A 24,995-nucleotide genomic window follows, 5' to 3' on the forward strand; every position below is an offset into this window, starting at 1 on the left:
CTATACCCCTCTATCCCCTTTTTCAGGAGGAAATTGTCCAATCCTTTCTTAAACCCCAATACCGTACTCTGCCCTATTACGCCCTCTGGAAGCGCATTCCAGGTGTCCACCACCCGTTGGATGAAGAAGAACTTCCTAGCATTCGTTTTGAATCTGTCCCCTTTCAACTTTTCCGAGTGCCCTCTTGTTCTTTTATTTTTTGAAAGTTTGAAGAATCTGTCCCTCTCTACTCTCTCTATGCCCTTCATGATCTTGTAAGTCTCTATCATATCCCCTCTAAGTCTCCTCTTCTCCAGGGAAAAGAGTCCCAGTTTTCCCAATCTCTCAGCGTATGAAAGGTTTTCCATCCTCTTTATCAGATACGTCGCTCTCCTCTGAACCCTCTCGAGTAATGCCATGTCCTTCTTAAGGTATGGCGACCAATATTGGACGCAGTACTCCAGATGCGGATGCACCATCACCCGATACAATGGCAGGATAACTTCTTTCGTTCTGGTTGTAATACCCTTCTTGATTATACCTAGCATTCTATTTGCTCTCTTAGCGGCCGCTGTGCACTGTGCTGTCGGCTTCATTGTTTTGTCCACAATTACCCCCAATACCTCTGCATTTCTAGATAGATTATTAATTCCGTATGACCCTCCCAGAACTTTAAGATCTGCCTCATAACATTCCTTTAACTTTCCATCCTGAAAGATAATTAATACCCATCATAATCTCATTTTCTGAGTCACTGCCCCTTTAATTTGGAATTCTTTCCCCCTATACCTCAGAGCCAAACAAAACTTGCAGAAATTCAAAAGCAGCCTAAAATGCTTGCTCTTACTCTTTAAAGATACCTTCAATGGATTTTTTACGTATGTACACACCCATTTCCGCAGACAGCGTGCCAGACTTTAAGAATAAATGGGATACCCATGTGGGATCCCTACGAGGGTCAAGATAAGAAAATTGGGTCATTAGGGCATAGACAGGGGGTGGGTAAGCAGAGTGGGCAGACTTGATGGGCTATAGCCCTTTTCTGCCGTCATCTTCTATGTTTCTATTTAATTCATTTCCCTTCCCTATTGTATTTTCTTTATTTGTATTCTTTCTAAGAAATTGTAGTTCTTCCATTTTTTCCCCCCAATGTTTTCATGTTAAAAGTAGGTTTTCAGTGTTTGTTCATGTTTATTATCTAAAACGTTTGTTCCCCAGTTATTTTAAATTATTATGTACAACGCTTTGTACCTCTGGATAAGCGTTTAATCAAAATTTAAATAAACTATGACACTATGAATTACACACCAGCTACATCTAGCTAAACCACAGGCAAGCGAGGAAGTCTGTCCCTGGTCCAAGGAAATGCCTGGTACATAAAAGAAAAAGTATAAACGCAAGATCAGCCAGAAGGGAGAGGGTAAGAGATGGAACCTATGCTACAAAAGAGTGAAAGTGCATTCATCGGTGGGAGAAGTCTTGTACATCAGCAGTCCCGTTTGTCTCAAAGAGACAGCCACAGCCAGGTTGATGCCCACAGCTGCTGCTGTTTCCTGGTTAAATGTCTGATCGACACACCATGTCCTTACTTAAACTGGTTATCGATTAGGGTGCCTTTCATCTTGGCTTTCTTGGCTTCCAGCTCAGCCTGTGAAAGAGAGGGGGGAAAAAAGCTGTAAAACACTGAAATGCAAAGATATGATAAAAAGCCCTTTCTCTGCCATATTTCCCTAAGCTGTAGTTCTACTAGGACACACTTCTGACCCAGGCTCTGCACTGAAGCAGCTAGCCAGGATTTAACCTATCCATGGAGCTCTTAATATTAGTGACATTGTCACTTTCCCCTCTACCAACCTGAGAACGAAAACTTCACAGTGAAGTGGCAGCCCAGCCCTTCAAGCACTGAGCTGAGAACCAGGGAAGCCAGGGTTCAAATCCTGCTTCTCCCACTAATGCTCTTTGTAATACTGGACAATCACTTCCTCCTCCACTGCCCCAGGTATAACTTTAACTGTAATTCATCTAATGTGGGGACCTAGAGTACCAAACCTCCATTTGTCTTCCCCATCTACACTCAAATGATTAAAACTAAAATCCAAAGCCAAACACTGAACAAAGGGGTTGACTTCTTCAGGTACTGGGGCTCGTTTACACATTTTCTGCCAAGCCTGTCCCCTTACCCCTCCCACACTCAGCCGGCTCTCAGGAAGCTGTTCTACATGGGCACTGCATCGATATGGGCAATGAAACCAGTCATAAATGAGCCCAGTTACACAGTCAAACAGATAAAGAGATCACCACCATCACACTACTCCAGAAATAGACAGGAGAATGGATCTCTCACGTCTCAGATGACATCGGCTTTGAAGGGGGTGCGCAACCCAGAACTGAAACAGCGTTATCAGTTTAAGCATGTCAGTATGCTCCAGTAAAGCCAACTGAAATATTTCTCACCTTTACAAGGCTACGATTCAAGCTCAATAATGAACCAGTTCAGTTCTGGCTTCAGTGCCCCAAAGCCCGAGGTGCCCTTTGGATACATACAAGTGAAGACCTGAGAGATCTTTATTAACATTTGATAAACCGCTGACACAAGGCCTAAAAAGGCATCACGAAGGTTCACGTACATTTCTAAAAACAATTAAAAATCATTTAACAGAGGAACCAGAAAAACAAACAAAAGATTATAAAAAGTTTATTAAAACAGGCTCATCTCCTTGGCACAGACTTTCTCATATCTCCCCTCCTAGACGCCATCCCCCCAAGATCAAACCTGCTTCACCCCAGCTCTTGCATCTTGAGAGACACAGGCAATGGCGATTCCCAGGTTCCGTCAACCAAAGAGACCTGAGCACGGCGGGAACAAAACTTCTATCAAACAACATCAAGAGAGGAATAGAACAGGCTTTAAACTAAGAGGAAGGGGAAAGCCGACCGTCGACCTAGCGTCGATGATTCGGAAGAAGGTATCACGTGATGATACTAAGGGAATGCAAGGCTCGGAAGAAACAAAGGACAAATTACAGGAGTCGACTAACCCAGAAGAAGTGGTTAGAAGGAGTGTACCAAAAGAGAAGACACTAAAGACCGAAACACAGGGAAAGGAAATGAAGACACTTAAATGCCAGGATCTAAACTGCATATATACTAATGCAAGGAGCCTAGGAAACAAAATGGGGGAATTAGAAGCCGTGGCCAATGCAGAAGACTTAGACATCATTGGAATCTCTGAAACATGGTGGAATGAGGAAAGCAAATGGGATACAGCACTGCCGGGATTTAAGCTCTATCGCCAGGACAGAAAGGAGGTGGAATAGCCCTATACATAAAAGAAACCATACAATCGACAAGAATAGACACAGCGGAGATGACCAACAAGCTGGAATCGCTATGGGTTAAAATACCAGGAAGAAAGGGACATGAAATAAAAATGGGCCTATACTATCGCCCACCCGGGCAAACCGGAGATATCGATAAGGAAATGGAAGCCGAGATGAAACAAGAATGCAAAAACGGTTGCACAGTTATTATGGGAGATTTCAACTACCCCGGGATAGACTGGAGTCTTGGAAACTCAAAATGCGCTAGGGAAACAGAATTCCTGGAGGCTACACAAGATTGCTTCATGGAGCAGCTTGTTAGAGAACCGACGAGAGGAAATGCCACTTTGGATCTAATCCTAAATGGGTTAATGGGACCAGCAAAGGAAGTGGAAGTAGTGGGACCGTTGGGAAACAGTGACCATAACATGATCAAGTTCAAGGTTGAAGCAGGAATACCAAAAGGAAAGAGAACCATGGCGACAACTTTCAACTTCAGAAAAGGAAACTATGAAGCAATGAGGAAAATGGTAAGGAATAAACTTAGGAACACTTCCAAGAAATGGAGGATGGTAGAACAGGCCTGGTCTTTTTTCAAGGACACGGTGAGCGAGGCGCAAAATCTGTACATCCCCAGATTCAGAAAGGGGAGCAAAAAGAGTCGAATAAAGGACCCGATATGGATGACTAAAATAGTGAAGGAAGCGATAAGTAATAAGAAAAATTCATTCAGGAGATGGAAAAAGGACAAAACTGAAGGGAACTGGATAGAGCACAGGAAGTATCAAAAAGAATGTCACCGTGTGGTTCGAAAAGCTAAAAGAGAGTATGAAGAGAAGTTAGCCAGGGAGACTCGTAATTTCAAACCGTTCTTCAGATATGTTAAAGGGAAACAGCCAGCTAGGGAGGAGGTGGGACCACTGAATGAAGGAGTCAGGAAGGGAGTAGTGAAGGAGGAGAAAGAAGTCGCGGAAAGACTGAACATGTTCTTTTCGTCTGTATTTACGAACGAAGACACAACCAACATACCGGAACCTGAGCAATTCTTCATTGGAAATCAAGCAGAAAAATTAACATTCATGGAAGTGAGCCTTGAAGATGTGCGCAGGCAGATAGATAAACTAAAAATTGACAAATCTCCAGGTCCGGACGGAATCCATCCAAGGGTTCTGAAGGAACTAAAGGAGGAGATAGCAGAACTACTGCAGCAAATATGCAACCTATCCCTGGAAACAGGCGTGATCCCGGAGGATTGGAAGACGGCCAACATCACGCCCATCTTTAAAAAGGGATCAAGAGGTGACCCGAGAAACTACAGACCGGTGAGTCTGACCTCGGTTCCGGGAAAAATGGCGGAAGCACTGATAAAAGAAAACATCGATGATCACTTGGAAAGAAACAAACTTTTGATAACCAGCCAACATGGTTTCTGTAGGGGGAGATCGTGCCTAACCAACTTACTACACTTCTTCGAAGGAATTAACAAACAGATGGACAGAGGTGACCCCATAGACATCATATACCTTGATTTCCAAAAAGCCTTTGACAAGGTGCCCCATGAACGATTACTCCGGAAACTGAAGAACCATGGGGTGGACGGAGACATGCATAGATGGATCAGAAACTGGTTGGCAGGTAGGAAACAAAGGGTAGGGTTGAAGGGACACTACTCTGACTGGAGGAGGGTCACGAGTGGTGTTCCGCAGGGCTCAGTGCTCGGGCCGCTGTTATTTAATATATTCATAAATGATCTAGAAACAGGGACAAAGTGTGAGATAATAAAATTTGTAGATGACACCAAACTATTTAGGGAAGCTCGGACTAAAGAGGACTGTGAGGAATTGCAAAGGGACTTGAACAAACTAGGAGAATGGGCAACAAAATGGCAAATGAAGTTCAACGTTGAGAAATGTAAAGTATTGCATGTGGGAAGCAGAAACCCGAGGTACAACTATACGATGGGAGGGATGTCCTTGAATGAGAGTACCCAAGAGAGGGACTTGGGGGTAATGGTGGACAGGTCAATGAAGCCGACGGCACAGTGCGCAGCGGCCGCTAAGAGAGCGAATAGAATGCTAGGTATAATCAAGAAGGGTATTACAGCCAGGACGAAAGAAGTTATCCTGCCGCTGTATCGGGCGATGGTGCGCCCACACCTGGAATACTGTGTCCAGTTTTGGTCGCCATACCTTAAGAAGGATATGGCGTTACTCGAGAGAGTTCAGAGAAGAGCGACACGTCTGATAAAAGGGATGGAAAACCTTTCATACGCTGAGAGATTGGAGAAACTGGGTCTCTTTTCCCTGGAGAAGAGGAGACTTAGCGGGGATATGATAGAGACTTATAAGATCATGAGGGGCATAGAGAGAGTAGAGAGGGACAGATTCTTCAAACTTTCAAAAAATAAAAGAACAAGAGGCCATTCGGAAAAGTTGAAAGGGGACAGATTCAATACAAATGCCAGGAAGTTCTTCTTTACCCAACGTGTGGTGGACACTTGGAATGCGCTTCCAGAGGACGTTATAGGGCAGAATACAGTACTGGGATTTAAGAGAGGATTGGACATTTTTCTGCTGGAAAAGGGAATAGAAGGGTATAAATAGAGGATTACTGCTCAGGTCCTGGACCTGTTGGGCCGCCGCGTGAGCGGACTGCTGGGCAAGATGGACCTCAGGTCTGACCCAGCAGAGGCATTGCTTATGTTCTTATGACCTGGAGCCACCAAATGCCACTGTCCGCTGCTCGGCCTCCTCTGCAAGCTCAGTCACAGAAGTGCCCCGTGCATTTAGGAAGGGCTGTGAACTAAAACAAATGTCATTTGCTGATAGAAGGGCATGCTATTGATGATATTCGTTTCGAAATGGGGAAGAGGAGACATGAAAATGTTCTGGCTGCCCGTCCACACTACCACAGCTTCCCAGACTCACAAAGATCATCACCAACACTCTACTGCTGCTGGACATTAATGTCCAGGCTGGGATTTCCCCTGTGTGGCCATATAATTATAATAATAATTTTCTTATATACCGCCCAATCGGAAGTTCCGGGCGGTTCACAGCAAGAGAACTGAGACATATCAGCAAAGACACAAAATACAGTAGAATTCAGTGGAATACAATGTAATAAAACCATCGCATAAATTTTCTGAACTCAAGGTAAGATTGGATTTGGGCAATTAGAAGACACAGCCAAGAGTTCATTTTCCCCTTGTCCATCCAGCTTAGAGGGAACTTAATCACCGGATTATGTAGTAACATAGTAAAGACCTGAACGGTCCATCCAGTCTGCCCGTAAGTTATACTCATTAAAAAATCCATGATTAGATTAACTTCTCTCCGTAGACTGTAAAGTTTGGTCTTGTCCTAGGTTCCCGTCCAAGCTCACTCCAGCCTATCTCACCATCCTGTTGTTGCAGGACATCTACCGTAAAGTCTGGCCAGTAACATCCTCCTGCTCCCATTGATACCCACCCCAGCCCAACCTACACCGAATAACCATATTTGGAACACAGACTGTGCCAAGTCTGTCCAATACCAGCCTTAGTTCTTTACTTCCTTCATTTTCTAATTAATCAATACATTCAGGGATTAAAACAATATCTAATACATAAAAAGAAGCCATCTGGACATCAACAAACATTCCACCATTACATGTAGGTTCCCAAGAGCCCCTGTGGGGTAAGGGTAAGAATCCACCAAGGCCCCAAACTCACCAGCTCCTGCAGCCTCCGTTTGCTCATGCCTTTGCGCTCCAGCTGCTTCTCGATGACCTTGGCATTCTGTGCATACGAGTCTGCCACCTCCCTCTGGGAAAACACAAAGCGAGTCACGTCACACAGGGAGACGAGCACACAGAAGGGAAAGAGACCAGTTGTACAACACACAGCGCTCAGCAACTGCAGAAACAAGGCGAATGGCAAAACGAAGCACGCGCCAACTGCCCACGCCGGTTTGGCAACTTTCATTGAATCATCCTGCAAACCTGTGTAGAGGAAAACAGGATGAATACTGCCGAAAACTCACCGCTTCAATCTCCTCCTCTTCCTCATCAATGGTAGACACGGTCACAGAGCTGAACTTGCCCATATCCTTGGTTCGCTTCGTCATCATCACCTAAGAAATAAAAGCCAGAATTGTACAAGTCAGACATCCCATGGCTAATTCGGTGCTGTTATGCAACAATTTCTGCTCTCTCACCTAATGCGGTGACGGGTCAAAAGCGCGCGAGGACAAAGGCGCGCCGACAACCGAGTGTGGACAACTGAGCGCAGGGCTTCATCGCGCCAAAGAAAACCCATATTTTAAAGGGCTCCGACAGGGGGCGTGGGGGGGACCCCCCCCACTCTACTTACTAGGGATCGCGCTGTCATGTTGGGGGGTGTAACCCCCCACATTATACTGAAAACTTAACTTTTTCCCTAAAAAACAGGGAAAAGGTTAAGTTTCCAGTATAAACCCCCCACAACGCCAGCGCGATCTCTATTAAGTAAAGTGGGGGGGGGTTCCCCACCAACACCCCTCGTCGGAGCCCTTTAAAACACGGTTTTTCTTCAGCGCGATGAAGTCCTGCACTCAGTTGTCAGTACGCCTTTCTCCTCGTGCGCTTTAGACTATGAACCCCTAATGCAGCAAGTGATGTCACCCCCTTCTGCTCCAGCTCACACCAGATGCTCTTTCGTTCTAATTACATTTAGAAACTTTACCCGGGTGACCAGAGAAATAACAAAGGGCATTACTTCACCCAAAGTGATGGCTAGCAATTCATTAGTAAAATCGATGTCTGCAGAGGATGGGCTATTTCATTCAGCTCATGTTTGCAGACCGCTAGTAGGTGTTCCCGCTGCCCTGCCTCAGGGAAGGGCTTCCCAAGAGGCTTTTAGAGCTATCACTCCAGCAGACTCAAGGGCTAGAGGGTGATGGGAAAGAGTAAGCACTCGATGCCAATGTTACTCCGTAAATGGCAGCTGCCGAAGGAGACTGGAAATAGTCACAGTCTGTGCAGACCTGGCTACAGTTTTTATAAATGTCCCCTACCCCACAGGCATCAGGTTCTATCCTACATCCAAAAATCTGCAAAGATGCAAGAGGTAGACCACAGGCCCAGGTACCCGATGCCTAGCAATAATGGATGGCTCCGATTTCTTTACATTGCTAGGTTCTCAGCTTCAAGCACTACCTTGAGAATCGAGTAGCGTCCTGATTTCCAGATTCCTCCCCACCTGCCCCCAATTTAAATCTTCACAAAATAGCAAGAACATGTGCTGACCTTCTTGGGAGGGTCTGGCTTCTGAGTATAGATGTTGGTTTTTCCAAATCCCTGGCCAAATTTGACCAGAGCTCCGCTGGCGATGAAGGTAACAGGGGCATTGTTTTGCTGGTGCTGATAAAAGAGCAGTAATCCACACCTGTAGACAGAAACACAGCGTCAGCGTGCCACAAAACAAGTCTTCCTGGTTCTCATGCTACCGCACCACTGCTGAGCGCCAGAGCAGTCAGACAAGAGACAGGCCTCTCACAGTCCAGTAATAACCAAATACTGAGCCCCAGAGAACTTGGAGACAAGAAGCAGGCCTCCAGCAGTGCAATAATAACACAATACTGAGATCCATAGCACCCCACAGCCAGATGTGTAGGAGGAGGACTCATTGAAGGACGACAACAAAGACCGCTTCAGAATCAGGAGATGTGATAATCACAGACACCAGCAAGAAAACACTACCATGTTATTCAGGTACGAAAGCCATTCAGGTGAGAAATGGTTAAATAAAGCAAAAGAAAAAATGGACCCAATAGGACAGACTCCTACGGCAGCTTTCCCCAAGATGAAAAATCTCAGTATGTCAGAGAGGCGTCTCTCTTGCTGGGGTTTCACCTCAGGGACATGTGAGAAATTGTATTGTAATATCACAGCCAACATGGACCAAGTTTAATTGGCAGGTAATTGTGACTCTTGAAAATACCACAGCTCTCAGCTTTCAAGGGAAAGGTCGGGAAAAAAACACTTCTAAGTTAAATTTTTGATTGCTGGCTGAATATAAATACTTGCATAGATTTTTTTAAAAAATATAAACAGTTTCTTCAATGCAACAAAAAAAGAAAATCATACAAATGCAAGATATGAACTTTCAACACATTTTTCAAATACTACTTCTAAAGCAAATAAAGCCTAAGGCAATAAAAAGAAAAAAGATAAGGAGAAAACCCAGGTCTGGATTCTAGTTGCACGATAATAACCCTATAAAGAACCCCATCCCTTAAAAGCTATGCTCTGGCAACAAAGGCTTCTGCAATCTGTTCAAAATTTGGCTCCTTAAAATGGGGGAGTGGACACAGAAGACGACCTGACAGAGAAACATTTGACTCAGGTTCACATTCCCACAACATCAAAGTGTGAAATTTATTCCTCCAATACCATATGGTGGGTGGAGAATCTTGTAGCCAAAAATTAAGGATACACTTCCTCCCCAAAATATAACTTTTACCTAAAAGCAAATTATCTCCCAAAGAGCGTCCCCCCAAGTGACCTACTGGAAGAAAAATTATACCTTCCAAGTGAAAGGGGAGGGAGCATCCCAGTAAGGACTAGAAATAAGTCTGTATGTCTAGTAACATAGTAGATGAGGGTAGATAAAGACCCAAATGGTCCATCTAGTCTGCCCAACCTGATTCAATCTAAAAGGGTTTTTTTGTTTGTTTTTTTTCTTCTCCTTAGCTATTTCTGGGCAAGGATCTAAAGCTCTTCCCAGGACTGTTCTTAGGTTCCAACTACTGAAGTCTCCGTCAAAACTCCCTCCAACCATAGTCAACAGACTCTGATTTTTGAGCAGCACCAGAGGTTATGACTGAAGAAATCATCCTCCGTTTGACATTTGAGACAAAAAGAGGCATGCAATCCCCGAAAATGGAAAGCCTGCTTCTGAGAGATACAGGCCCTGTGTATTGTGCGAAACTGGCATTCCTTTGAATCAATTGAGGGATAACAGCCAAAGCTGACCACCCAAGTCTCTAGTCCACTTATCCAGAAGTACCCGATAAACCTTACGGGGAAGGAGTATTCCCTTTAATTAGCGATATTGGGGAACCGAAAGCCAATCCCAGCGGTCATCAGAGTACAAACCCTGAAATATAGTTTGGAAATCCCTAATAATCACTCCAACAGGCAAAGAGGCAAAATAATGTGCCAGCTGTAAGTACACAAAGTAGCCAGTGTGATCAAAAGACCAAGTGGCTCAAGGTCCTGAAAGGAACAGAGGGTGCCATCTGCCACAACCAGTGAAGCCCTTTTTCGGCCCAGCATTTAAACACCACATTCTCCAGACCAGAGCTAAAGTCCGCATTACCCACCTGCGGCAAAATAGGGATCCTGACCCCAAAACAATAACAGTCGCCTCCAAGCCTGTTAACAGATTAAACCAAGCAGCTACAGGCCACTGAGCTACTCACCCACTGCATGCTGTACATGCAGCAAACAGTAAAGATACCAGGGGAAAAAAATAATCTCTCTCCAAAGCTATATCTGTAACTTGGGAACTGCCCAAAAGCCAGTCTCTCAAGTGCCGCAATAAATAGGCAAGATTATACAATTTGAAATCTGGGATATCCAGGCCTCCTCTTGACCAGGGGCCTTGTAAAAATTCCCAACGGAGCTTACCCCCTCCAACAAAAGGAAAGAACCAGCCTACGAAGACTCAGAATCTCTCTCTTCAACAAGTACAAAGGCAAAGTTTGCAAAGTGTAAAGCCATTTAGGAAGGATAACTATCCGAATAGATTTATATGCCCCAAGCAAGGAAATGGGAAGATTTCTCCACCGTCTGAGAATGGTTTTACTCTCTAACAAAAGCTTATCCAGATTCAAACGGTAGAGAGATTTTAAATCGATTGGCAGCTGGATCCCCAGATATCCAAAAGAACACTTGGCCCAGCGTAAAGGGAAGGAGGGCCCCCAAGTATCACTCAATGAAGCTGGGTAAGCCAAAGCCTCCGACTTCATAGAATTAAGCTGAAAACCTAGGAAATCCTCATATTCCCTAAAGCTATTCAACAGAACTGGTAAGGAAGATCGGGGCTCAGATAGATAAACCAAGAGGCCATCAGAGAAGGCCGCAATTTTAAAGTGGTGGGCACCAATGACCATACCCCGTATTTCTGGATTATTTTGGATCTCTCGGATTAATGGGTCTAAGGTCAGAATAAACAATAGTGGGGATAAGTTCCCCTTTGTATAGGAAACGAGTCAGAGAGGATGTCATTAGCCCAAATATGTGCTCGAGGACCTCTATAAAGAGTACGAATGCCCCGAGTGAACCAAGGCCCCATCCCATAGGCCTTCAAGGTGTCAAATAAGAAGCCCCAATCCACCTCATCAAAAGCTTTCTCAGTGTCAAAACTAATCACAAGGAAAGAAAGATTATCATGGGCAGCCCTTTCCAAAACTGCTAATATATGACACATGTTTTTCGCTACAATCCTACCCTTAACGAACCCCACTTGTTGATCTGAAAGAAGAGAAGGTAGAATAGAGGCAAGGCTATTAGCAAAGACTTTCGCAAACAATTTTGCCTCATAATTTAATAGCAAAAATCGGTTGATAAGATTCGGGTTTATTCACCTCCTTACCGGGCTTCAATAAGACGATAATTTGTGCCAAGATCAGATGTTGGGGAAGCATCTCATTCTGCACAGCTTCGTTAAATACTGCAGTTAAAATAGGAGCTATTTCAGCAAGTAAAAGATTGTAAAATTCGCTCCGAAGACTGTCAGGACCCGGTGATTTCCCCAAAGCACTCTAGAAGAAATTGATTGGGCTATTCAACAAACAGCCATATCCAAAAAAGTGGGAAGATCCTGGCCAGATAAATATACCTCTCCTGCCAGTAGAGATTCCCTAGGCCAAGAATAAAGGGACACAAGTAAAGAGTGTAAGGTGGCATTAATGTTAACCACTCTATCTTGTGAATCCAAAAATGTAGCACTAGCTGTGTCAAAAGTTTACTACTTTTATTAGCAAATCGGTAGGGGTGATGTTTATAATATTCCATTGACTTCCTTGCCTGATGAAGCAATTTCAAAGAGCACTGGGCCTCCAGAAGCTGGGCCTTATCAACCAAAGCACGAGTGTGACCATACCGCCACTGCAGGGAGGAAACTAGGCATTCTAGTCACAAGAGTTCTCGCTGATGGACCCCACGCTGGAAGATGACATATGATTTGATTTCTCCCCTTAGCCGTCTCCTAATAAAGGGATGGGTTATCCAAAATGGACTCTATTATTTCCCTGATAAAGATGCCACTTGCCCAAGAGATAATCATAAAATTTGCCATCTTTATAAAGGTAACAAGGAAACAGCCAGTGAGAGCCCACCAACATTTAAAATGTTATTAAAACCAAACAATACCATAGTCCAACCTTTATAGACAAACATTTAATCCCCTAAACTGCAACTTGTACTTTACCCTTGAATTACCAAGACTTATTAGTAGTTCCTTCCATTCGAGAATTTTTTTACAAAACCACCAGAAAGTCCATTTTCTCCGATATGGCCCCCTTCCTCTGGAATGTTCTTCCCCTCCACATAGGAGTCCTCCTTAACATTATTTAGGTCAAAAATCAAAACTTTTCTATTCAAGGACTCATATAATACTCAATATCAGAGCCTCTGGATACAACCTCGTTCAGGCTCTTCACACCTTCTGTTTTATCCTCCCCCTTTCTGACTTTTTAAAAACATTTGATTTCGATGTATTTTTTACCACCTCTTGTTCCTCCCCTTCAGTCATGTTAGTCCTGTATGGTCCTGTGCCTCCCACCTCCCTTCCTCAGATTTATAACTGTAATATGTGGATACTGTTTTTATTTTTGTTTTAAAATGTTTTTATTGATTGCAAACCATCTAGATAAATTTTGACGGACGTTATATCAAAGAAATAATAAACTTGAAATGGACGACTGTGACCACTCCACTGTCACCGTCACAGAAGGTTTAATGCTGCTGCATGCACACATTGTTCAACACGGAAGTACATACACAATAACTGATTTCATGAGAGCTCAGTCTCATCGTCAGCACAAAACTCACTGGAGCTAAATATCCAACAGCTTCCATCCACCGCTCAAACGGGTATGTGTTCTGCAGTAAGGTAAAGGAGGCAATGGACAGTACCACACAGATTTCATTGTCTCTATCACAGATTTTCTGGATGAAAATTCCCCTTCCCAACAAACACTCACTTGCCACACTTTTTCCTGTACTGCCGTTCGATACCTTCGGGTCTGAAAAAGAAGAGAGAGACTTAGGAATTTTAACAATGAAAACAAAAACTAAACAAAGCAAAGTAAAGCAGAGGGAATTGGTGAGAGAACATCCAGCGTCTCAGGGACGGAGAGGTGTAGGCACCCTTTGAAATAGATCTGAGGCAGACACACACATGCTCCCTTTCACCTGTCCCGCGAGGATGGCCATCGTTGCTCTGCCAAGGTCAACAAAGCGGTGGGAGCAGAGCTAGTGAGAGGATTCCAGTTCACCACTCTTCCTTCCTTTTTCTTGGGCTCTGCCTATATTTCAATAACTTTGCATATAAGGTGCTTATTCAGGCCTTGGTCTCTTTCCATTCTCTGGCTGTCCATAGTGTAAAGTGGTACCTCGGTTTGCGAGTAACCCGGTTTGCAAGACGAGCAAAACACTCAGCAAACTTTTGACTCGCAAACCGAGCACTGCCCCGATCAACGAGCACTTACAGGGGATTCCTCTTCCATCTTCCGGCCAGCCTTTTACATCAGGTGCCTTCCGCAGGTTGCAGGACCTCTGTCTGGGCCTGCGCGGCCGGGTGCTGTCCCGCCTGTACGTTGTGTGTGACGCGCACAGCGTCAATCATCGGCGTTGTGCGTGTCGTGCGGGTGGGGCGGCGCTCGGCTGCGTGGGCTCGGGTGGGGGCTCTCCAGCATACGAGGGGCATACGAAGTGGAGGGCTGGCCGGCGGCTGGCTTCCCCCCCCCCCCCCGAAGCGGCACTGTGGGGTTCTTCGGCAGATGACCCACGGAGGAGGCAGACGGAGGAAATGGCGCTGCAGCACCCGGCACCCGACAGGTATAGACCCCGGGTTCTAGAACGAATCATCTGAGTTTCCATTATCCCCAATGGGGAACTTTGTTTTGGTAAACGAGCATTTTGGATTACGAGCATGCTCCTGGAACGGATTATGCTCGTAATCCAAGGTACCACTGTATTTGTACTGTACATGTATTAGTCTGATGTCTGTACGGGGCTCTGATGAGGATCCACTTTACATGTGTCAGTGTGATCAAGTGCTGCTTTTGTAAGAATCAAGGTGACGATGACAAGGCCTGAAGCAGTCTGCTGGCACGTTCAACAGATTTTCAGCACGTTTGGCAAAGATATGAAGATTAGGAATTGCAGCTGAGAAGTGAAGGAAAAGAAACTGCACAGGTTCTGGGATGGTGATGAACTCAGCCACCGAAAAGTGAAAAAAAATCTGCATTGTTTTCGGCCATCATTTACCTCACACACACTACTACTACTTATATAGCGCTGAAGAAGAGCTTACAATCTAACCTGGGCAGACAGACATGATATAGAGGGTAGGGGATTCAGAACTCAAGGTGAGAGGAGTTAGGAGTCGAAAACACTCTCAAAAGAGGTGGGCTTTTAAACGGGCCTTGAACACTGCCAGAGACAGAGCCTGCCGTAGGGATTTGGGTAGAAGGGACGGAGTCTGGAGTTGGCAGCTGAAAAGAAGGGCACAGACTTGCCAGCTGAGCGGAACTTTTGGGAGGGGGGGGGAATCATAGGGGGAGATAAGTGAAGAGAGATTGTAAGGAGCTTGAATTTATCGCTCTGTCATTGTGCGATACCATCCTTCCTTCTTCAGCAAAGCCATCACTGCGAGAGCCACAGGGAAGCATTTGCACCCCGTAAGTGGCTACACCAAGCTTCAATGCTACTACAATGGTTAAGAATTGCAATTTGTGCTGCATTTCTTTTATTTCAAATGTACACCAAGCTAAGCCATTTTTTTCTAGGCTATGTAATATGTAAAATAAATACCACCATGGGGATTTGGTTTTGCTCAAAAACAGTGCATAAACAAAATATAAATTAAATGTTTTATACTATCTGCTCGAGGGAGGGGAGGCAGATGACACAAGCCGTTCGAAGGAGCTACGGCATCGTGACAGCTGCTCATCCGGAGGAATTAGTTCTGGAAGCAAACCGAGTCAGGGATTGACCTGGTTTTAAATACACGGGTTGGCTGTGTGGCCGACTCTGGTGCTCTGCTGAAAAATGTGGAGAAACCTGCCACACTGATCCCTTCGAATCAGACCAGGATTGAGTGACAAGCGATGTAGACTCTTCACCACATGGGATTACAAATGACAGCAATGATTTCCACATCTCTCACTCAACTGAGCCCAATGTCAGTGGCATAACAGAACGCAGGTGCTGTGCCTGCCTCCCCCGATGGCTACCGTTGCAAGCCTAAATGGGCCAGCTAAAGCCCTTATAGATGAAAACTGCCCCTGTTATCAAGTACCGTTTACTATGCCTACTTTACCTTATTCAGCTAATATGGCTTTAAGAGGACAGTCTGAACTGACTCCAGCAGCAGAAAAGAATAAGCTCATGTCAGCAGGCACTCGTCAATTAGCTCAATGTGATAGAACAACTCAATGTTCATTTGTTCAATTTTCTACACTGTTCTCCCAGGGAAGCTCAGAACAGTTTACATGCCTTTATTCAGGTACTCAAGCAATCTTCCCTGGCTGTCCCTTAGGCTCACAATCTATCTAATATACCTGGGGCAGTGGAGGATTAAGTGACTTGCCCAGGGTCATAAGGAGCAGTGCGGGCTTTGAACCCACAACCTCAGGGGGCTGAGGCTGTAGCTTTAACCACTGCATCACACACGTTAATCTTCTCTGGGTCTTTCCAGGACAGGGAGAATTTTTATTTTTAAAGAATTCTCTTTGCTAAGATATAGTGGCGCTAGAAAAGGTTCAAAGAAACGGCTGAGGAGAGATAGGATTGAAGTCTACAAAATCCTGAGTGGAGTAGAATGGGTACAAGTGGATCGAGTTTTCACTCCGTCAAAAATTACAAAGACTAGGGGACACTCAATGAAGCTACAGGGAAATACTTTTAAAACCAATAGGAGGAAACTTTTTTTCATTCCAAGAATAGTTAAGCTCTGGAATGTGTTACCAGAGAATGTGGTAAGAGCGGATAGAGTAGCTGGTTTGAAGAAAGGTTTGGACAAGTTCCTGGAAGAAAAGTCCATAGTCTTTCATAAATCTCTTAATAGTACTTTAGTTCCCACTTTGGATATATCCAGAGATTACCAACACCATGTTCCTCAGAAGCCACACTGACTATGTTTGATTCTTAGCCATCCTCATGGGAACCAATATGCGGTGAAGGTTCACAATTGGACCTTATTATATTTATATATATTAACAACTTGAATAGTGTTCATATTAGATTGCCACTTAACTTAGAACAGTTCTCTCTGAATCTCCCATGGGAGAGGCCTTATACAATTTGGGCCAATCAGAGACTCAGGCCCCTCCCTGGATGCACCATGAAGTGGCCTAAGGCTCTGACTGGCCCAGACACTTAATGCCCCTCCTATGGGGTATCCGGGCCAATTAGAGCTTAGGCCACTTCACGGTGCAAATGTGGGTAAATATTTTCATACTTTGCCATTCGCACTAGCTCCATTAAAGCAGCACATTAAACACTTCCAGGAACCAGAATCCTAGATTCAGACATCTTTTTAAAGCTAGAAACAGAATAAAATCCTCGGGTTATATCTCTCAATCTTTTGTATATATTTTTGCATCTCTTTGGAATGAACTTCCTGTTGGGATTAGAATTTTTTCATCTCTTCCAACTTTCAGAAAGTCTTTTAAAACACGTTGTTTCAGTTATTTATATTGAAATGCAGATTTTGCTTTAATGTTTTTATTATTTTTGTAAATTATGTTTGAGTCGAGCTTTTATTTTGAAAAGATGATCCGGTATACAATCTTAAGGATTAGATTAAGGATTAGAATTCACTTCAAATGCTCCTGCCTGGCTTTCAAGATAATTCATGGCATCCTTTCGCCACTAATCCCTCTATCCTTCCTCGCCCTGACGCCTGCTACCACCAGATCAGCCCACAGACATAAACTATCCTTCCCCTCTCTACATGGCATCCTCCACGCAGGTAAACTGGGAAGATCCCTCCTCTCCAAAATCACAGGCCTTTGGAACGATCTCACTATCCCGCTGCGGAACCTGGGCTCCCTCCAACTGTTCCGAAAACAACTGAAAACCTGGCTTTTCTCTAATATAACATCTCTTCTCCTGTTTACTTCCCCTCTTTTCATATGCTCTTGTAAACTCTCTCTCCCCTCTCCTCTTGTATTTTTAAGCTTTGTAAACCGTGTCGAGCTCCACTTCCGTGGAGATGATGCGGTATATAAACTTAAGGCTTAGTTTAGTTTAGATTAAAACTTAAGAGTAAACGTTCACCTGTCGGGCCAGGGAAAAAGGGCAAAGCTGCGAGTCTCACCTTCGCAAGAAGACCGTCTCTTCCTCCTCTGTGTTGCAGAATTTGTGTGCATGTTTGGCAGCATCAATGACTCGTGCGCGATCCCGTGGTCTCATGGGGAGTTTTTCTAGCTGGCAGTCTAAATTAAAAAAAAAAAAAAAAAAAGCAGAGGGGGCTGAATTCAGAGTCCTGACTTTTTTTTTATAAAACCATCACCTCTCGCATTAACTGCAGCTATACCAGAGACATTCTCAACCTAGGATACCCCCACAATGAATATGCATGAGGAAGATAATACTTCAAAGATAAACATATAGACTAGATTTAGTTGAATAGGTCAAATTCCTTAGAACGTTATCATTCCAAGCAGGCCAATGGAATAAATGTTTGACCAACTTTATCTCAAACGCTTTTTCTTACCAAACTTTTAGGAAGTCAATCAAAACTTACTTCTTTAACAAAGTTCTCCGACTCCATTTCTACATGATTTGATTAATCTTACCATGTTAATGTAATTTTGAAAGATTTTTGTCATATTGCTTTCTGTATACAGTCTCTTCCTCTGTAAACCACTCTGAACGGTTTGTGGTATTGCAGTATATAAAAATAAAGTTGTTATTATTATTATTACTTAGCTGCAATAGTAAACCCTATGCAGCCTAGCATCCTTGTAAACCGCCTAGAAGTCGCAAGATTGTGGCGGTATATAAGAATAAAATTATTATTATTATTATTATATTTTACCTTTTGCTGTCACCTTTTTAGCCTGTTTGGCCACCTAAGATAGAAACATGACGGCAGATAAAGGCCAAATGGCCCATCTAGTCTGCCCATCCGCAGTAACCATTATCTCTTCCTCTCTCTGAGAGATCCCACGTGTCTATCCCAGGCCCTCTTCATAGAAACATGAAGGCAGATAAAGGCCAAATGGCCCATCTAGCCTGTCCATCCACAGTAACCATTATCTCTTCCTCTCTCTGAGAGATCCCACGTGCCTATCCCAGGCCCTCTTCATAGAAACATGAAGGCAGATAAAGGCCAAATGGCCCATCTAGTTTGCCCATCCGCAGTAACCATTATCTCTTCCTCTCTCTGAGAGATCCCACGTGTCTATCCCAGGCCCTCTTCATAGAAACATGACGGCAGATAAAGGCCAATTGGCCCATCTAGTCTGCCCATCCACAGTAACCATTATCTCTTCCTCTCTCTGAGAGATCCCACGTGCCTATCCCAGGCCCTCTTCATAGAAACATGAAGGCAGATAAAGGCCAAATGGCCCATCTAGTCTGCCCATCCACAGTAACCATTATCTCTTCCTCTCTCTGAGAGATCCCACGTGCCTATCCCAGGCCCTCTTCATAGAAACATGAAGGCAGATAAAGGCCAAATGGCCCATCTAGTCTGCCCATCCACAGTAACCATTATTTCTTTCTCTCTCTGAGAGATCCCACATACAATCACACCCAAGTCCCTGCTCTTTTGCCTCGGGTTTTTGCAGCCCAAACGCATGACCTTTGAAAGCACATTGTTTTCTTAAAATGTGATGTGATGAGGTTGATATTAATGATGTGCTCTATGTCTACTTGTGTATGTTTTTTGGAACCCGTGCAGATTTTGAGATATGTGGGATACAAATCATTTTAAATAAATAATCAAACAATGGAGATGCAGACCATGATGCAGGCCTAAATGGTGATGTCTTTGGGACAATTTACGATAAGTGGGGCTTCCGGAGTTTCTAGCAGAGGCAAACCTTAAAGGATTTTTGGAGGCTTGGTTTGTACAATCTCTTTAGCCGTGGTCCTCAGCGAGTCCCTTAAGGACAAAATGGGCACATAGGTTAGGCCCATTCGGAGATAGCTCGTCCCAGAATAGTCATTCTTAAACTTCTGAACTATGCATACAAGCTGGAGATTTTGCAGGCTATTTGGTTTAAAAGACCTCGGCAGCATGAAAATCTGATGCTTTCAGAATTTTTCAGTACAAGTAGTGGCTATTCGTAAACAATTCCCAGAAGCCTGTTCACTTCTCTACAACCTGATTCCTTTTCTTTATCCTGCTCGTTTCAGGATTCATTATGGTGATTGGGCTCTGTAAATGGTTCTGTGGCTTTATATGGATGAGGCCTGAGGCCTGGCTGTTGTAGAGGATTCAATGATTCCTCTTTATTGAACACTATTACAAATATCTAAGTGCTTTCAATTGCACGTTTCTTGGCTTGCGTTGTTATTCCAGAATATTAAGACCTTTCTAATGAGACTATATTTTGGATGACTTTATTTGCCATCTGGACCTTGATTTTCATGAACCCGACTGGATTATTCGCCTTCACTGGCAAGTTCTTTGAGTGGTTGACTTACACATGGACTCTGCGGAGTGACTTTGGTTGTAGCTCGTTATATCTCTAGAGCCTCTATATTGTTTGATTTGATATGTGCGAGTTTCTGGGATGAGGAAGATGAACGGTCATGGTTTTAAACATGATAGTTTAAAGTGGACTGCTAATGACAATGGGGGGTTTTTCTGTTCACTGATATTAGCTAATCTGAAAGGTTCATTTCTTTTTATATAAAAGAAATACTTTAATATGTATCGTGGTTCATATATTGACACAGATATGGAATTCCAGAGTTCCCTCCTTACACCATTCATTCACATATAGGCATATATACAATAGTTGTAGCATAAGAGTTGCCATAGTGGGACAGATCATAGGTCCATAAGACCCAGTATCCTGTTTCTAAAAGTGGCCAATCCAGCTCTCAAGTACCTGGCGAGATCCCAAAACAGTAAACCAGATTTTATGCTGCTTATCCTGGATATATGCAATGGCTTATGGATTTTTCTTTTTAAATCTTGATAAGCTAACTGTTCAATTTCCCTTCTGTAAAAGGTTGTAAAAGCAAGAAATTCCTAAATCACTCTTTAGCATCTCAGGCAGCTTCTCATGAAAAAGAATTTGGATCATTGTTGCTCCCAGATGTTTCTTACAGACATTTTAGAAAACAGCTAAAAACCTATATTTTTTCCAAATACCTGACTAGCTGACTCATTCAAATAGACGATTATGTTTAATGTTTATAATATTTTCGTAACGCGGTCTATAAGTATAATGTTATGTTATGTGTTATGTATTTAGCATTTGATGTACTAAAAAAAAAAACAACAGGCCAAGATGGTGAACATACAGTACATACCACATTCTCTGGCAATGAATTTGAGTTTAATTACCCGTAGTGAAGAAATATTTTCTCCAGTTTGTTTTAAATTTACTACTTAGTAGCTTCATTGTGTGTCACCCAGTATGAACAACCAATTGATTCACTTTTACTTTTCCACTCCACTCCTGATGTTATATGTCTCTATCATATCTCCAAATATTGTTGAGAGTATTCATCCTATCTCCAAATATTGTTGAGAGTATTCATCCTATCAGTCAAGATGTCTTTCCATGTCACCAAGCTGCACATGACAAAAACAGGCCTACAACACTGGATTTGTTGAAGCTTTGCCAGTCTTTTGCCATCTGAACAACAGAGACAGTAAAAATCCGTCTAGTTTTGGCCCACTCTTGCAAATATGACACTCTCTTCTTCTCTCCATGTTCTATCCAGTTTATGTCCGAATAGCAGAATAGGAATGCAATACTTATGACAGTTTTGTCCCCTCAGTTGTTCTCCAAAGTACAGAGGAAACGGAGAAGCCTGTGGAATGGCCTTTTACTTCTCCCTGCCACTAACCGGATTGCCTGGCAGCTGGAGAAAAGTCAATGTTTTTTAGTATGGCCTGGTACATTTGGGGATGTATCAGTGGCTGCACTAATGACAAATACTTGAAAGGACATAACATGATGATGAAGATCTCTAAGCCAGAAACGAAGAGAAAACCAAACACTCCCATGGGAGGGAATGTCTAAACAGGAAAACGTTATTGTGGGTCTATCTTCAGTCAATTTTCTGTACATATGTGGGACTAGATAAGTGGTCTGAAACTCATGGCCCGCCCGGTACTATTTTGAGGCCCTCAGTATTTTTATCATAATCACAAAAGTAAAATAAAACAGCTTCTTGATCATATGTATCTTTAGCTATAAATGGCAATATTATTATTAACCTTTTCCTATCATAATAAATTTTACGTTACGCTGGTTCCAATCGTAATTATTTTAGCAAAGTTTTGTATTATTCACCGTTATCATTTATGGCTATTGTAAACACAATGGCCCAATAGATGGGACATATGATAGGTAGAAGGTGTACTGTATGTTCCATGCCATGGGACATAAGATGGCAATGACATTTTTTTGGAATGTCCCGTCATCCGGGACCCACGATAGGAAAAGGTTAAGACTTAGCCAAAAGGAAAGATTTACAAACTATAAAGAGTTTTACCTCATGCAAAATTGTCATTTCTTTAATAAGACATTAACTATTTTTTCTGAGGCCCTCCAAGAACCGACAAATCCAAAATGTGGCCCTGTAAAGGGTTTGAGTTGGAGACCACTGGATTAGATGTTTGATCAATAAAGGATTCTGTTCACACCAGAACTGGTCTCTAAGCCATCGTTCACATCAGAAACGAAGTCTTCCTTCTCCATATTCAACAATCCTTTTTTCCATTGAACTCATCAGCTCACAGTCTTTACTTATTAAAATAAACTAAACTAAACCTTAGGTTTGTATACCGCGCCATCTCTGCAAGCGTAGAGCTCGGCACAGTTTACAGAGTTAGGAGGAAAGGAACTACAATGAAGGGTTATAGGAGAGGAACTAAGAAGACAGAGAGGGACAAGGGTACCAGAGAGCAGGAGGAGATTAGATTTTTGAAAAGAGCCAAGTTTTCAAGTGTTTGCGGATCCATAAAAACAGAGAGAAAGAAAACAAAGCTATTATCTCCGTATCCTTAGAGTGAGCTCTGTATGAAAATGGTTTTCAACATACTCATCTCCGAGACGTTTTTAAGCCAGTTCAATACCTTGACCTTTAGGTCTTCTCTTTTCCTTTCCTCTTCTGTCCTATCACTGCATTGTAGTTCTTTTCTTCATTTATAAAGTATCATTTTATTGAGATTGTAAACCACTTTGATTTTATCCTAAAGGTGGAATATCAAGTACAAAGTGAACACACAATAAGCCGCTGAAGCAAGAATGTGAAAAGCCTCTCCTTATTTGCTTTTCCTTGAGTTGCTGCCTCAGGCTCTCCAATGCCCAGATCATCGTAGTCCAGGGACAACAGAACGTTATTTTTTTGGAAAGGATGAGCACATAGGAGCCAATTTTCTATATGATTGCGGATGCTAAACCCTACAGAAATTATCTTTCCTGGACATAGTCAAGGACTGGAGTGTAGTGGAACAGGTAGATGTGAATTGCTTGTTTGCTTTTTCCAAAAATACTAGGACTAGGGAGCATGCGACGAAGCTACTAAGTGATTTAAAACAAACCAAGGAAAAGATTGTAGGTGCTATCGTTGATGCATTGAAACTCTCAGCTCAGTGTGCAGTAGTGGCTAAGAAAGCAAATAGACTGATAGGAATTATCAGGAAGGGAATAGAAAGCAAAGATGCAGTCACACCTTGAATACTGCATGCAATTCTGGTCACCTAATCTGAAAAAAAGATATTGCAGAATTAGAAAATGTACAGAGAAAGGTGATGAAAATGATAAAAGGGATGGGATGACTTTCCAATGAGGAAAGGCTAAGGCTCTTCAGCTTGGAGAAGAGACAACTCAGGGGTGATGCGCTAGAGGTCTATAAAATACTGAGTGGAAAGTGTAGATATGGAAATGCTTCTTTACTCTTTCCAAAAATGCTACAACTAGTGGACACGTGATGAAACTACTAAGTAGTACAGTGTCCTGCAAACTTTCTCTAGCTGTGGCACATTAAATGTAGTAGCCGTGGCTAGAGGCACCTGGAACTGTGCAGAGATTGCCGTGATGTCATCACACACGTGTGACATCATCATGTTGATGTCCGCATGTGTATGAATGCCCTCCAGGCGGGCCCTGCAACGCCAGTGGGGAGGGGGGGGGGTGGTGCCAGAAAAGAAAAGGGCCACTAAGAACATAAGAATAGCCTTACTGGGTCAGACCAATGGTCCATCAAGCCCAGTAGCCCGTACTCACGGTGGCCAATCCAGGTCACTAGTACCTGGCCAAAACCCAAGGAGTAACAACATTCTGGAATCCCAAAGAGTAACAAAAGATTCTGGAACCCCAAAAAGTAGCAACATTCTATGCTACCGATCCAGGGCAAGCAGTGGCATTCCCCGTGTCTTTCTCAATAACAGACTATGGACTTTTCCTCCAGGAACTTGTCCAACCTTTCTTCAAACCAGCTACACTCCACTCCGTCTTTCCTCCTCCTCCCCAGTGTACCGCGGCATATCTGAAATCTCAGGAGGCACAGTTTGAGATACAGTGAAATAGTAGATTTAAACCATAGCCGGGAAATAAACTCTGGATTTCGTTGGGAGACGATGTGGTGCAATCAGTTAGCTCAGCAGGGTTTAAAAAAAGCCTCGGCGCTTCTCGCTCACCCAGCACCAGCACCATCTGTCCGCACAGGCAGTAGTAGACGTGCAGCGGCTTCTCGCCGTCATCGTACTCCTCGCGGTCCCGGGTGTCGGAGCACACCACCGAGCGCGACACCACCTTCGGCATCGTTAGCGCCAACGACGGCGCCCCTCTATGACGCAGCCGCGTTCTGGACGTGCCGCCGGCGAGGAGGCGGGGCTAGGACTCTGCCGCGTGCTGGGGGAGGGGGCGTGGAAGAAGGCGGTGTCTGGACTCGGAGCGCGCGATGCAAGGGAAAAGGGAGCCGAGCGGTCACCTAGGCGCATGCGCAGAGTTCAACCGGGCAAGATGGCGTTGCGCTTGACGTCATCAGGGGCTCCCTTTGCAGAAATGCTTCTTACCTCGGCCACTTGGAGCACCACTGAGCAAAGTGTGGGTCACAGTTGCAAAGCCCAGCCCAGCTGCATGGCTTCTCATTCCCTCTGCAATTGCCCCACCTGAGCAGATGCACCTTTTGGTCCCAAAGATTGGCAGCAGGGACTGTCTCTTCCATAGTTTGCTAGTACTAGATTTACTTTTAAAATGCAAGGATATGGCCCAAAACAACCAAGAGTTAATCCTATAGGAA

At 43.7% G+C, this 24,995-nt stretch overlaps 1 protein-coding gene across 2 annotated transcripts; it reads right to left on the bottom strand.

Moving 5' to 3' along the window:
• Positions 1–1,231: 1,231 nt before the first annotated feature.
• Positions 1,232–24,591, bottom strand: C5HXorf56 (chromosome 5 CXorf56 homolog). 2 transcript variants are annotated; one of them, XM_033944195.1, is made up of 8 exons: positions 24,391–24,487; positions 23,424–23,456; positions 17,872–17,989; positions 13,529–13,570; positions 8,565–8,703; positions 7,322–7,411; positions 7,012–7,104; positions 1,232–1,627 (listed from the first exon to the last, which is right to left on the bottom strand). In XM_033944195.1, the coding sequence occupies exons 3-8, from the start codon at positions 17,964–17,966 to the stop codon at positions 1,565–1,567; spliced, it is 522 nt and encodes a 173-aa protein (XP_033800086.1). In that variant the 5' UTR covers positions 17,967–17,989; positions 23,424–23,456; positions 24,391–24,487; the 3' UTR covers positions 1,232–1,564. The 2 variants fall into 2 exon arrangements, with proteins under 2 accessions (XP_033800086.1, XP_033800085.1); XM_033944194.1 differs by lacking the exon at positions 23,424–23,456 and having other exon boundaries at positions 24,391–24,591.
• Between the last annotated feature and the right edge of the window lie 404 nt (positions 24,592–24,995).

Source organism: Geotrypetes seraphini, chromosome 5 (genome assembly GCF_902459505.1).
Source record: "Geotrypetes seraphini chromosome 5, aGeoSer1.1, whole genome shotgun sequence".
NCBI classification, from domain to species: Eukaryota; Metazoa; Chordata; class Amphibia; order Gymnophiona; family Dermophiidae; genus Geotrypetes; species Geotrypetes seraphini.